The following is a 14558-nucleotide window of genomic DNA, read 5'->3' on the forward strand; positions in this document are numbered from 1 at the left end:
AGAGAGGGAGACAGACAAGGGAGGAGGAACAGCAGAGAGAGAGGTGGACAGAGAGTGAAGAGAGACAGATGGAGAGAGAGAGCGACAAGTAAGCATAGAGCTGGGAACCCCAAAATATGGGGGGTAAACACAGGTGGAGGTCTAGATGCTGGGGGAGATAGGGCAGATTGGAGGGACAGGGGAAAAAAGGAGACAGAAGCAGGGAGAGAGAAAGAATTCGGGGAGTTGCTGATCCAACGCTCATCTTTGTTCCCCATGACCCCCAATCTGCCCATCCCAGCCTCCTTTCCCCACTAGCATTGGGGCCCCATATCCACCCACAGATCAAGGTGCATGTTTTTAAATATCTTGGATCCATACCTCCATTGAGAATACTCCACAATCCTCCTACAGAGAAATTTCCAGAGCCCCTTGAGGTCCCTGTGAATTTTTTGGTCGCTATTTATTCTGTGTCCACCATCAGATTCCCTAGCTCTTCATGTGGGCTCCACTATAATCATATGTCCCCACTCTAGCTCATCCATGTGCTACAATCATTTATCCCCACTCTTGGTCATCCATGAACCTGTGCACAGCTGGATTTCCATGTGACCTGGGATTCCACTATGTCAGATACCCAAGGATGTTAGGCCCCCATTTCACATCCAAGTCTCCTATAGAGTGTACCCATGAGCCTTAAGTCTCCTAGTCAACCATTCCATGATTGACTAGTCATTCATGAATAGTCATTCATTCCATGATGCTATACTCCGTACCAAAACTGAGCCAGATACTGACCCAAGTGGTGAGGCTACAGCAGTGAACCGAGTCAACCAAGATCCTTGTCCCATGGACCTCTCACTGAGGTGGGCGAGGCCAGTAACAAGCAAGGTAAACAATCAATATATATGTTGGGAATTCCCTGGCGGTCCAGTGGTTAGGACTCTGTGCTTCCACTGCAGAGGGTATGGCTTCCATCCCTGGTTGGGGAACTAATACCCCACAAGCTGTGAGGCCAAAAATCAAACTAAAGCAAGCAAACAAACGGAAAATATATGGTATGTTACAGAGTCATGATCAGTGACAAAGAGGAAACAAGGCGGGAAGGGGGACATGAAGTGTTTCTTTAAATTTTTATTTATTTATTTCTTGGCTGCACCGGCTCTTCGTTGTTGTCACAGGCTTTCTCTAGCTGTAGCGAGAGGGGGCTACTCTCTAGTTGCTGTGCCTCGGCTTCTCATTGCAGTGGTTTCTCTAGTTTCGGAGCACCAGCTCTAGGCACATGGGCCTCAACAGTTGTGGCTCTTGGGCTCTTGAACGTGGGCTCAGCAGTTGCGGTACACGGGCTTAGTTGCCCCACAGCAGGTGGAATCTCCTGGACCAAGGATCAAACCCATGTCCTTTGCTTTAGCGTGTGGATTCTCAACCACTGGACCACCAGGGAAGTCCAGGAGGTTCTTCTTGAGTGATTGTTCTATGTGATTTTCAATTACATTGCCAAGAGAGGCCTCCTCAGTGAAGGGACACTGAAGGAAAATGAGGCCACGTGGATAAAGTGCCAGGAGCCTTCCAGGCAGAGGAAGCAGCTGTGCAAAGGCCCTGGGGCAGAGGTGTGCCTGGTATGTAATGGGAAGGCTGAAGTGTGGCTGGAGGGGAACAGTGGAGAGTGCAATGGGAGGAAATAAGGTGAGGATGCAGACCCAACAGGGCCTTAGAAGCAGGGTGAACAGGGGATTTCCTGGCGGTCCAGTGGCTAGATTTAGCACTTTCAGTGTTGGGGCTTGGGTTGGATCCCTGGTCAGGGAACTAAGATCCTGTAAGCCGTATGATGTAACACAAAAAACAAAACAGAACCGAAAAAAACAGGGTGACCATATGTCCTGGTTTATGTCTTTTATTCTGTAATTATCAGTAGGGTCTGTTTTCACTCTCAAGTGCCTTGTGGATGAAAAATTGTATGATCACCCTTCTTATTGGTCATTGTAAAGGCTATGGCTTTTATAGTGTACCTGGGGAGTTTTCATCTAGGCTACCATTATATTACACATATGTTCATATGTGTAATGACATGTACAATTACATGTCACAGGTACATATATTATTCAGCATTATGTATCATAATGTATGTAAATAGTATTATAGTTAGATGGACTTTTACATATGTGTACATAAGACACAGAAGTTGGACTGTGAAGAAAGCTGAGCACCGAAGAATTGATGCTTTTGAACTGTGGTGTTGGAGAAGACTCTTGAGAGTCCCTTGGACTGCAAGGAGATCCAACCAGTCCATCCTAAAGATCAGTCCTGGGTGTTCTTTGGAAGGAATGATGCTAAAGCTGAAACTCCAGTACTTTGGCCACCTCATGCAAAGAATTGACTCATTGGAAAAGACTCTGATGCTGGGAGGGATTGGGGGCAAGAGGAGAAGGGGACGACAGAGGATGAGATGGCTGGATGGCATCACCGACTCGATGGACGTGAGTTTGAGTGAACTCCGGGAGTTGGTGATGGACAGGGAGGCCTGGTGTGCTGTAATTCATGGGGTTGCAAAGAGTCAGATATGACTGAGCAACTGAATTGACTGACTGACATAGGTACAGTAGGCTGCATGTGTGTGCTCAGTCACTTAGTCGTGTCAGATTCATGCGACCCCACAGACTGTAGCCCACCAGGCTCTTCTGTCTATGGTATTTTCCAGGCAAGAATACTGGAATGGGTGGTCATTTCCTCCTCCAAGGTGGGGATCTTCCCAACCTAGGGATCGAACCTGCATCTCCTGCATTGCAGGCAGATTCTTTACTGCTGAGTCATCAGGGAATGCCCAAAGATGTCCATGTCATAATTCTGCGAACCTGTGAATATGTCAACTTAGTCAGCAAAATGGTCTTTGCAGATGTGATGGAGCTGAAAATCTTAGATGCAGAAAATTTCCTGGTTATTACATTTGTGCCCTAAATGTAATCACAAGCATTCTTATGAGGGGGAAACAGGAAGATCAGTCAGAGGAGGAGACAGGATAAGGAAGGAAACCGAAGCCAAAATGGGGACCTCTGGTGGTCCAGGGGTCTGGGTTCAATTTGAGGTTAAGGAAATAGATCCCACATGCTGCAACCACAGCTAAGACCAGGGCAGCCAAAAAAAAAAAAAGCCAAAATGATGTAGCCACAAACCAAGGAATGTGGACAGCCTCCTGGGAAACATTCTTCCCTGGAGCCCCCGGAAGGAATACAACCTTGATTTTAACTACTTGAACTCGGTGAGACCCACGTTGGGCTTCTGAACTGTAAGTAAGCCACCCAGTTTTTCAGTAATCTGTTAACAGTAGAGAGGAAATGGAGTACCCAGGGGCTCAGATCCATGTCTGACAATCGTCCTTCTCAGTGCTACACACACACACGTTTGGTCTTCACATCCCACACCCAGCAGTGCGCTCAATACACCTGTGATTGTGGGCCCCACCAAAGTTGAGTATAACCTTTTCCTAGAGTGGGAGGGCCTTGTATGGAAGACTAGAATTAGGATTTATTTAAGCCTAGCTCACAGTCCCAAACCTGAACCCTAAATCTGGTGCAGGGAGGCCTCGAGCTGCCTAAACCACCTTTCCCCGGGGAACTTTATTTCCAGGCTTCAAGAATCACCTCTGGTGCACCTGGCAGGACCCAGAGAAGATTCCACAAGGGAGACGCTGGGGTAACGATAAGAGTGGTCTGCACAGGAGGTGCAGTAGGGAGAACGGGGAGCCCCTTACGAGGAAAGGGGAAATAGAAGCCAAGAGCGGGCTGCAATAGGCCAGACGCCGCCCGGGTCAGATACTAGTGCTGAGAGCACAGGGAGACCCAAGCAGAGTTCAAAGGGCCCCAAGCTTAACCCGGAGCCGCGGGCGCTCCGGCCCGCGGGGCGGGTCTTAGCTGGGAGTGGCCGAAAGCCCTGGAACAGGGGCGGAGCCTGAAGCGGCGGGGCGGGACGGAGCGCAGAACCAGGGCAGGGGGCGTGGGCGTGGGCGGGGCACAGCAGGGGCGGAGCCAGCCCGGGGCGGGGCCTGCACGGGGTAGGGGTGAAGCTTGCAGAGAGGGTGAGGAGGTGGGGCTTATCGGGGGCGGGGCCCGGTCCGGGGGCGGGGCTTCGGCCAGGGTGCGCGCGCGCTGGGCGTGGCCGGGGCGAGGGGCCTGGCCGAGCCAGGTGTCCCGCCAGGTGGGAAGAATTTAAGAGCCCGGGGAAGCCGCCTCACGGCCCCAATTGGTGTGGCTGCTCCGGGAACTTCCGGGCCAGACCGTGCGTGTTTCCGGTCAATATGGCGGCGCCCAGTAGAGTCAGGTGCGGGCGAGTCTATCTTCGGTAGCGGCGGCGACACGAGGCTCGGGGAGGTGAGGTCCGCCCCGCTCTGGCTCCCCTCGTCAGACAGGAGGGAGGGGACATGTCGCTAAGATGACCAAAGGGAGGGCTTCTTGCTCTGAAGGCTGGGCGGTGGGGTTGCCAAGAGATGGGAACGACCGCGGTGGAGATGGAGGAGGGGGTTGCTAGGGAGAGTGGGTGGGGCCTGTTGCTAGGGAGGAGAGAGGGACTGCTGACTTTGGGGAAGGGGCCTGTTGGTATGAAAGAAGAAAAGGGGGCCGTGGTTAAAGGAGGTGTGGGCAGCGTGGTTTGGAATCATGCAGGGCCGCCGAGCTCCCCTAAAACGCCACCTTCTCAGCAGACCCCCAGGAGTCCACCTGTCAGGACGCCAGAGCTACTTCAGCGGTGACCACCCCCTACCCCAACACATTCTTCCTTTCTTCGCAAACTGCCCATGGCGAACCAGGGCTCCGGGGGCAGTCGCCTTCCCCTGGCGCTACCCTCAGCCTCCCAGGATTGCTCGTCAGGGGGCAGCGGCTCCTCCGAGGGCGGCTCGGGCCATCCCCCGCCGCCGCGAAACCTCCAAGGCCTGCTGCAGATGGCTATCACGGCGGGCTCTGAAGAGCCAGACCCCCCTCCAGAACCCATGAGTGAGGAGGTAAAGGGCGGGGGTCCGAGAAGGTGGGGTGAGGGGTTTGGGAACAGAGATATCTGGGGAGGGGCGGTAGTGCCTGTGTGAAGGCATAGGAGGCTGTATTTGTGCTCCATAGGGTTACTGTAGACTGAAAGTCAGATCCTGGGACCCTGCACTGTGCGGGAAGGCAGAATAACCTCATGGTAAAAAAAGAAAACGCAAGGGCACGCCAGAGCGAGACAGATATGGCTTCAGTATGTTACAGCTGTGTGACCTTGGGGGTATCACTGCATCTTTCTGAGCATCGATTCTCAATTGCAAGTTGATGTTGATGATAAGAAGGAGTGGCCCTTCACAGGGTAGTTCTGAGACTCCTGTTGAAGTGGGTCTCAACATCACACCTGGTACACAGGCTTTGCTCCTGAAGGCAGCAGGATATTCTCATTAAGAGCAGACTCTAATAAGAGTTCTGTGGACAGACCACCTAGATTTGACTTAGGTGTTGTGGATGGCTGACTGTGTGACCTTGGGCAAGTCACCCTTTTCTGTGCCTCCATTTTCTCATCTGTGAAGTGGGAATAGCAGTAATATTAATACTTAACCATGGAAGGCTGTTCTGGAAGTCAAGAACACTATTTGCTATACGTGATGTTTACTTGGCGGTGACAGTTGCAGTGTATGAAACATGGTGTTAATACAGTAACATCCATGAAGTCACTGAGCCTCTAGGACCATGAGGTGGTCCAACAGGCACGGAAAAGATTAACATCTTGCCCAAATTTATCCAGGACTATGACTTTAGATCCTTCATCTGAGCACTTAGCACAGAGTCGGGCCAAAAAGAAAAACACCCAGTGGCCAGTTCTCAGTGCTTATCTTATTTGACCTACGAGCAGCATTCGATGACGACCCTGTCCCCTTGAGCTCTTTCTTCATGTGGCTTCTGGAGCATGGACCAGCGTGGTTTTCTGGTTTTCATCCCACTCACTGGCTCTTCTTCCCCACCGCCTCTGTTGGTTCATCCTCATTTTCCAGTCCCTTGACCATAGAGCACACCAGCACTCTCTCTTCTCCATTCACTTCCTGTATGATCTCACATTGGGTTGAGGTTTTACTCTGACGACTCTCAAGTTTATATCTCTAGCCAGTGGTTCTCTCCTGGAGGGATGGTTTTAACCACATTTGGCAATGGGCAGAGACATTCTTGGTTGTTGCAAACTGGCGGGTTGTGGGGGGGGGGCAGTGCTGTTGGCATCTCGTGGGTGGAAGTCAGGGATGCGGCTCAGCGTCCTGCAGTGCACGGATGACCCCCACTGCTGAACGGTCCAGCTCAGGGTGTCAGTAGGGTCATGGCTGAGAAATCCAGGTCCAGGCTGGCCCTCCTTCCTAAGCTTCAGGTGTCTTTCTCAATATTTTGCCTTGTGTATGTCATGGATCCCCCAAACTTAACAAGTTCAAAAATCAGCACCAATTTGTACTCGTCTCACTCCACACCTGCTTCTCTTGCCATCTGCCCCGTCCCTTTCTAGTTGTTCAGGACAAGAATCTAGGTGTTGCTGACCCTTCTTTTTCCGTCATGCCCCACAACCAGTCTCTCCATAGATGCAGTGTCCAGAAAAGAGCATTAGTGGAAAAGGTACCTGGGAGGTATCTGTTAGTTGAAGGACACTCAGCCCTCAATGTTGGCTGTTATTATTATTTTTTCCTTTGCCTGTGCCTCTTGGCATGGGGAACTTCCCTGACCAGGGATCAAACCTGTGCCCCTTGCAGTGGAAGCACCAGCTCTTAACCAGTGGACCGCCAGGGACGCCCCGGCTGTTATTGGTAATGACTGTTACTCCTGAGTCGATGATTGATAAGGTTTGCTTCTTTCTCCCGCCCCACCTCACCTTGCAGAGGCGCCAGTGGCTGCAGGAGGCCATGTCCGCCGCCTTCAGGGGCCAGCGGGAGGAGGTGGAGCAGATGAAGAATTGCCTCCGGGTGCTGTCCCAGCCCACGCCCTCCTCGGCTGGCGAGGCTGAACTGGCCACTGACCAGCAGGAGCGCGAGGGAGCCCTGGAGCTGCTGGCGGACCTGTGTGAGAACATGGACAATGCAGCAGGTACAGCCAGCCCGCCCCGGCCTGCCCCCCGCCGCCAGGGTCCTGCCCCTTCTGCCTTCCCGTCTGCCTCTGTCTCTTGCCGCCTCTTCCTCGCCCCCCCCGCCGCCGGCCCCGGGTCCTGCTGCAGCCCAGCCCTTTGTCCTTTGCCTCAGGCACCATGCAACCTGCCTCCTCCCGAGCCTCCCAGCCTCCCCGCTCCAGTCTGGCTCTGACTCAGGCCCCAGTTGAGACTGCCCTGTCCCCCGCTGCTTGGTCTGCCTGCCGACAGGGGCTACAATGGCACCAGGTCCCGTCCACCACCTCCCTGATGGGACTGACCATCTCACCCTGGTCCGCTGGGATCCCCGTGCTGTTCCCCAGAGTAAGAGACACGAGGTGGTCCTAGATGGGATGGTCAGAGAAGGCCTCCCCGAGGGGTGACACGTGATCAGAGACCTGAAGGGAGGCCGTGAGTCATGGGATCAGCTCTGGAGAAAAGCATCCCAGGCAGAGGAAACGACCCATGCAAAGGCCCTGAGGTGGGAACCTGCCTGGCCGGGGTGGAAGAGCAGTGAGGTGGGCAGAACAGAGCAGAGAGAGAGGGACGAGGGCTGGGCAGTGACCTGTGCTGGGCACACAGCGGCTCCCAGGCCAAGGCTGGCGCTGTGGGTTTCATCTCAAAGGCCGAGAAGCCTCTAGAAAGACGAGTCGTCACTTCCACTTGGAGTCGCATGGCATGGCGTAGTTGTTGAGGATGTGGATTTGTCTGTTCTGGACATTTTATGTACGAGGGATAGTAGAATATGTGATCTTTTTGCTATGGGCTTTCTTCTCCAAGTGTGATATTTTCAAGGTTCTTACAGGTCATAGCTGTATCAGAAATTTAGTCCTTTTTGTGGCGAATACTCTAGTGTGTAGCTAGGCTGTGTGCCGTTCATCCTATCATCAGTTGACGGACATTTGGTCATTTCCCCCTTCGGTTATTGTAAATAATACTGCTGTGGACACTGGGGTACAAGCAAGCATCTGTTCCAGTTTCTGCTCTTGAGGCTTGTGGATACATATATGTTGGAGTAGTCACATGATAACTCTTTTTCACTTTTTGAAGAACAGCCAAGCTGACCAATTCAGAAAACAGGTGTTGGGCTGTAGATTGCAGACCTCTGGTCTGGTGTAGTCTGTTTCCCCAGGGGATGTTCAGATTGTCACAGACCGGGTGTCAGAACTGGCATTTAGTGGGCTGGACCCTGGGCCACTGACCTTGTTGAGATGTGCCGGCCTTGAACAGACCCCCAGTTGGGTGCCTAGGGAGGGCCAGCCCTTGGAGGCAGGCTCCCTCAGCTTCAGCTGGTTTTCCGTCCATTCTGGCTGCCCTAACAAAGCAGCGTGGACTGCGGGGCTTCGACACCAGAAGTCTGCTCTCTGACAGCTCTGAGGCTGGCAGTCTAAGGGTCAGTTTCTTCTGAGGCCCCTCTCCTTGGCTTGTATGTGGGGAGCTTCCCGCTGTTGCTACATGGCCATCTGTCTGTGTGTGTCTGTGTCCTCATCTCCTTTTTTCATAAGGGCACCATTCCTGTTGGATTAGGGCCCCATCCTGTGACAATATTTTACCTTGCATGCATGTATCCTGAGTCGATCAGTCGTGTCCGACTCTTTGTGACCCCATGGACTGTAGCCCACCAGGCTCCTCTGTCCATGGGGATTCTCCAGGCAAGAATACTGGAGTGGGTTGCCATGCCCTCCTCCAGGGGATCTTCCCGACCAGGGATTGAACCTGTGTCTCTGCATTGACAAGCGGGTTCTTTGCCACTGGCACCCCCGGGAATCCCCTGGGGGTTGGGGCTTCCATGTAAATCTGGGGGTAGGACCCAGCTCAGCCCGTCACACCTGGCCTGCCTGCTGCCCTCTCCTCCCAGACTTCTGCCAGCTGTCGGGCATGCACCTGCTGGTGGGCCGCTACCTGGAGGCGGGGCCAGCGGGGCTGCGGTGGCGGGCGGCACAGCTCATCGGCACATGCAGCCAGAACGTGGCGGCCATCCAGGAGCAGGTGCTGGGCCTCGGCGCCCTGCGCAAGCTGCTGCGCCTGCTGGACCGGGACCCCTGCGATGCGGTGCGCGTCAAGGCTCTCTTCGCCATCTCCTGTGAGTGTCCCGGCCGTGGGGGTGGGGGGTGGGCCCACTCTGCTCAGCGAGCAGACCCTGGGGACGCGGGGCGAGGCCCAGCCCGAGCGCTCTGAGGCCCCTAAAGGCTGTCGGCCAGGGGGCTGTGGACGTCTGGGCTGATCACCCCCATCACGGGGGTCCTCGGGCGGGGGCTGCTGAGGGAGTGTCCTGACAATGGGCAGTCCACTTCTGCAGAGAACGTACGCAGTCCCGGACCTCCCTTTACCCCCACCCCTCCAGGAGCTTAGAAAGTACTGCCTCTTATTCATTTTTTTGGTACATCTTAAAACCCAGCCCTGCCCTGTCCCTGCCCCCTGCCTCACTGGTAGCCACTACATTTGTGAGTCTGCTTCTTTTTTGTTACACGATGTAGTTGTTTTACTTCTTAGATTCCACACGTAAGTGATAGCACACAAATGTCTTTCTTTGTCTGTCTGACTTCCCCAAGCGTGAAATCTCCAAGCCCATCCATGCTGTTGCAAGTGACGAGATTTAATTTTTCTCTTATGGCTGAGGCCTTTTATCTTTTAGAAAATTGATGTAGAATTCGCATAACTATTTTTAAGTGTACAATTCAGTAGCATCTGTGGTCTTTTTTTGGGGGGTGGGCGTGATTGCGGGGTACGCTACCATCTGGAAAGTGCTGGGGACCGGCCAGCCCTGGTGCTACCAGCCGATTTGGTGGTCTGTCTCCTGACTGCTCCTGCTGCCTGGTGCGCGGAGGCTCACAGCGGTTCACCTACTGGCCACAGACCAAGAGGGGGTCTGATGGCGGAGGAGTGGGCGTGGTGAGGGGGAGGGGTGTCCTCCGGTAGATGCATCTCCGGGTTCCTGGCACCGGCTGGGCTTAGGCTCGGGGTGCCGCTCAACCCCCTCCAGTGCACAGCGCAGCCCCGGGACACAGGGATCGGGTCCAGCGGAGAGGCCCCGGGGTGGAGGGGAGCCGTTGCCCCTGTATACGGCCTGACGGCAGAGCCGATAGGCCATGCCCACTGAGCAGACGCGGAAGGTCATCACGTCTACCTCCCCATCTGCCGGTCTTTTTTTTTTTTTTTAAACTGAGTAACGGTGTATTTAGCGGGTCGCACAGAGTCGGACACGACTGAAGCAACTTAGCAGCAGCAGCAGCCAAACTATTATTGTTTTAGCCCATCGTTATGTGGCATGTTAATAAGCTACTTTAGATCTTTTTATTTTTCCCCACGTTACGTCTTTGAAACCTGGTGTGTATCCTGCACATAAGCATCTCAACTCAGGCTGCATTTTCAGCGATCAGCATGTAGCGAATTCTAGTGAAGGGACAAAGTTGTGCTTCACGGGAAAATACCACCGCTTCACCACTTAACTTAACTTGAAATGAATGAAGCTCAACTGAGATTAACAACTCAGGTCCTCAGGGGCACTTGTCAGGTATTTAGTGGCCACGGTTTTCTGGAGACTCCCATCTGTCCTGGCCTACCTCGACCCTGCCCAAGGGCAGGCACCTAACTGGAAGTGCACCCTGCACCCTGGTTCTCATCGTGCGTGGAGGCCGTGCAGGGTTCCTGGCACCCTCACAATGTAGTCTGGCTCTCTGCTCTTAGTTTCCTCATCAGTAAAATGGGAGTCACCTCCTAGGATGGTGTGGAGAGTTAAAAAGAGATAATGTGCTCCTCAGAGGATGCGGGAACAAAATGTATATTCATACAGTGGGTACTAGTCAGCCATTAGAAGGAAAGAAGTTACTGACTCATGCTGTAACCTGGATGAGCCTGGAAGACATTATGCTGAGTGAGAGAGGCCAGGCACAGAAGGCCACAGAGTGTATGATTCCATTCAGGTGAAATGTGCGGAATGTGCAAATCCACGGAAAGCAGATCAGTGGTTGCCAACTGCCGGAGAGACCACTAACCAGTACAGGGCTTCTTTTGGGAGTGATAAAAACATTCTGTTGTTAGATAATTATGGTCAGCCAACCTTGTGAATATACTGAAAACCACTGAACTGTATAGTTTAAAAAGGTAAATTGTACAGGCTGTGGAATTGTGTCTCAGCTAAAAATATTTAAAGGTAATGCCTGCGAAGCATGGGCCCATAAAAATCCACGGTGGTGATGGTGGTGATGATGGTGATGGTGGTGAGAATGGTGGTCCAGAAGGCGAAGATTGTGGTGTTTATGGTGGTGGTGGTGATGTAATGGTAATGATGGTGTTTGTGGTGATGGCGGTGGTGGTCTTGCAGGTGATGGTTGTGGTGTTTATGATGGTGGTGGTGGTGGTGATGACTGGTGTTTCTAGTGCTGATGGCAGTGGTAACGATGAAGGTATTGGTGGTGATGATGGTGATGGTGACTGGGACCTCAAGGCCCTGCCTGCCCCCCTCCCCAGGCCTGGTCCGGGAGCAGGAGGCCGGGCTGCTGCAGTTCCTCCGCCTGGACGGCTTCTCCGTGTTGATGCGGGCCATGCAGCAGCAGGTGCAGAAGCTCAAGGTCAAGTCGGCGTTCCTGCTGCAGAACCTGCTGGTGGGCCACCCTGAACACAAAGGTGGGGCGGCCCGGGCGGGGAGCTAGGGTGGTTCCCGGGGGAGTGCACGGGAGGATGGCTGCTCCTCTGACCCTGTGGCCCTTCCCTAGGGACCCTGTGTGCAATGGGCATGGTCCAGCAGCTGGTGGCCCTCGTGCGGACAGAACACAGCCCCTTCCACGAGCACGTGCTCGGAGCCCTGTGCAGGTGTGCTGGGCGCCAGGGGACCGGCCCGGTGTGGGGTAGAGGGTTAGGGTCAGATGGGGCGCCAGGGGACTAGCCCGATGGGGGGTAAAGGGTTTAGGGTCAGAGAGGAGCAGAAATCAGGGTGCTGGCCCTCCGGAGCCTCAGTCTCCTCACTGTAGGGGCTGACATAGCACCCTGGGGAGGAGGGAGACAGTTTTCCTCCCACTTACTCTCCCCATCCCGCACGTAAAGCACAGGCAGGTTAGAGCCGTAAGACAGCAGCATGGAGCAGCTGAGCGAGCAGGCAGCAACGCTCACGTGTGGAGTGGGCTCCAGACCAGGCACTTTTCTAAGCGCCCTGTTCCGTACAAGTCTCATCCAAGTCCCTTGGGTAGGGTGGGGGCAGGAGTCCACGTTGCAGATGGGGAAACTGAGGCCCAGTGGGGGGCGGCGGCTTGCCCAGGCTCGGTGGGGGGGTGGGGGGGTGGAGGGCAGCTGGGCAGAGGGAGGTCCCAAGAATGGCTGTCCTGTCCCTGCAGCTTGGTGACAGACTTCCCCCAGGGCGTGCGGGAGTGCCGGGAGCCCGAGCTGGGCCTGGAGGAACTTCTGCGGCACCGGTGCCAGCTGCTGCAGCAGCACGAAGAGTACCAGGTACTGCCGAATGGGGGGGGAAGGGGTGGGAGGGCCAGCCTGGTACCTGCCTTCTAGGCCTCTATGGTCTATTCGCCCATGCTTTAAAAAAAAAAAAATTTATTTATTTCTTTATTTTTGGCTGTGCTGGGTCATTGCTGGTCAGGCTCTTCTCAAGTTGTGGTGTGCAGGGGCTACTCTCTACTTGTGGGGCGCCAGCTTCTCACTGCAGTGGTTTCTCTTGTTACAGAGCACAGGCTGTAGAGTGCCAGCTCAGTAGTTGTGGCTCACAGGATTAACTGCACTGCAGCACGTGGGATCAGCCCGGATCAGGGATCGAACCCATGTCTTCTGCACTGGCAGGCTGATTCTTAACCAGTGAGCCACCAGGGAAGCCCGATTGGCCCACGCCTTTGTTTACACCTTGTTTCCAATTCATGTGTTTCTCTAGGCATCATTCAGCACACATTTATTGCCCCCTCCCACATGCTTCATGCTCTGTTAGCATCAGGGGGACGGCAAGGAGAAACAGAAGCTCAGGGTTTCTTAAAGAGTTAATAGATTCATCTAATTACTATCCAAATTAATATCATTATTTATATCATATCATTCAAATAAGTATTTATTAGATTGATAAATAAGTAAATGATAAATAGAAACCAATTATTGAATTAAATAGGTAAGAAATACGTGATAAATTACAACTCATTAGGTTTGTCATTAGATAAAGGATAATAATAAATTACAAATAGTAACTCACCAGATAAATAGATAAGTAACAAATAAGTGATAATATAACTCAGATATTTAATTATACAGATAGTAATGTGATAAATAACTCAGGTATTTAGTTAAATAGGTAAGTAACTAATAAGTGATAAGAGCAACAAATAACATTCAGTAGTTATTTATTTAAATGACTAAGTTATTTAGTTAACTGTACTTAAGTAATTTATTCAGCCCTTATGATACCACCCAGATGCTGTTGCTTCAGCAAAGCTGGACACAGAAAACATGCCACCCTCTTGGGACGTACCTTCTGCTGAGATCATTCTTCTATGAACACTGTCAGGCATTTCCAGAGGGGTCCTGGGTACTGGGTGTGAGGAGCAGGGGTGACTGGGAGAAGCACAGTGCCCACCCCCCAGGGGCTTGTCCTCTGACCTTGTCACATGAACCCGTGGAGATATGTGCCTGGGGTTGGGCAGGGGGATCCCCTGCCCTGGTCTGTCCTGAAGTTTCAGCCATCCTTGCTTGATGCATCCATGCATCTATTCTCTGAATCTATGGTATGAACAGCTTTATTGACATTTAACTTACCTATACTGAAAGTGTACAATTTGAGAAGTTTTGACATATGTATACACCTGTGGAAACCTTCATTTTTCCATCAGGGGCAGGCGGGAAGAGGAGCCGTTTCTGGGTGCAGAGCTGGTGGAGGCAGGGTCTGGCCTCTACACTCAGGGCTTCCAATTTCCCACCCCAATGCAGGAGGAGCTGGAGTTCTGTGAAAAGTTGCTACAGACCTGTTTCTCCACCCCAACTGATGACAGCATGGATCGGTGAAACCCGGTGGCTTCTCTCCCCCTCTTCATGGGAACCCCAGGCCTCCTGCCTTCCCCTCACCCATGAAGCCCTCTCCCAGAGGAGAGAAGGGCCTTGTTGGTGCCGTGCCCGGGCGTGTCAGCCTGTCTCTGCTCAGCCGCCAGGATGGGTGCTGAAGAAGGCGCTGGCTCCCTGGGTCCCACCTCTCAGGCACTCTCAATCCACCCCCCTTCTCGTGTGCACACTGCTCTTCCAGGAAAGGTGCTCCTCCTCCTCCGCCTGCTTCACTGCCACCTTTGTCACCTCGCCTGCAGAGTGCCTTGGTTGGGGAGGAGGGGCACAATCAGGGGGTCTAGGGAGCCAAGCAGGGAACAGCAGTGGGCGGAACCTTGGAATAATAAAAGTGTTGCTCTCTAAAGTCCGGAGCCATTGTCTTTCATCCTCCCAGCGTCTCTAGAGAGGGAGTGTGTGGGATACTCGTCCTTCTCTTCCCCACCATCTCTGATAAC

General features: G+C 53.2%; 1 protein-coding gene across 1 annotated transcript; it reads left to right on the top strand.

Annotated features, from left to right (window-relative positions):
- The first annotated feature begins 4613 nt into the window (after positions 1 to 4613).
- HSPBP1 (HSPA (Hsp70) binding protein 1) lies at positions 4614 to 14467 on the top strand. The gene is given in 8 exon segments (XM_014481019.2): positions 4614 to 4731; positions 4734 to 4969; positions 6842 to 7046; positions 8942 to 9166; positions 11554 to 11709; positions 11799 to 11895; positions 12414 to 12525; positions 13996 to 14467. Coding segments are annotated over 8 exon segments (1209 nt in total). The 5' UTR covers positions 4614 to 4628; the 3' UTR covers positions 14071 to 14467.
- Positions 14468 to 14558: the final 91 nt, after the last annotated feature.

This window comes from Bos mutus, chromosome 18 (genome assembly GCF_027580195.1).
Source record: "Bos mutus isolate GX-2022 chromosome 18, NWIPB_WYAK_1.1, whole genome shotgun sequence".
Classification (NCBI taxonomy): domain Eukaryota; kingdom Metazoa; phylum Chordata; class Mammalia; order Artiodactyla; family Bovidae; genus Bos; species Bos mutus.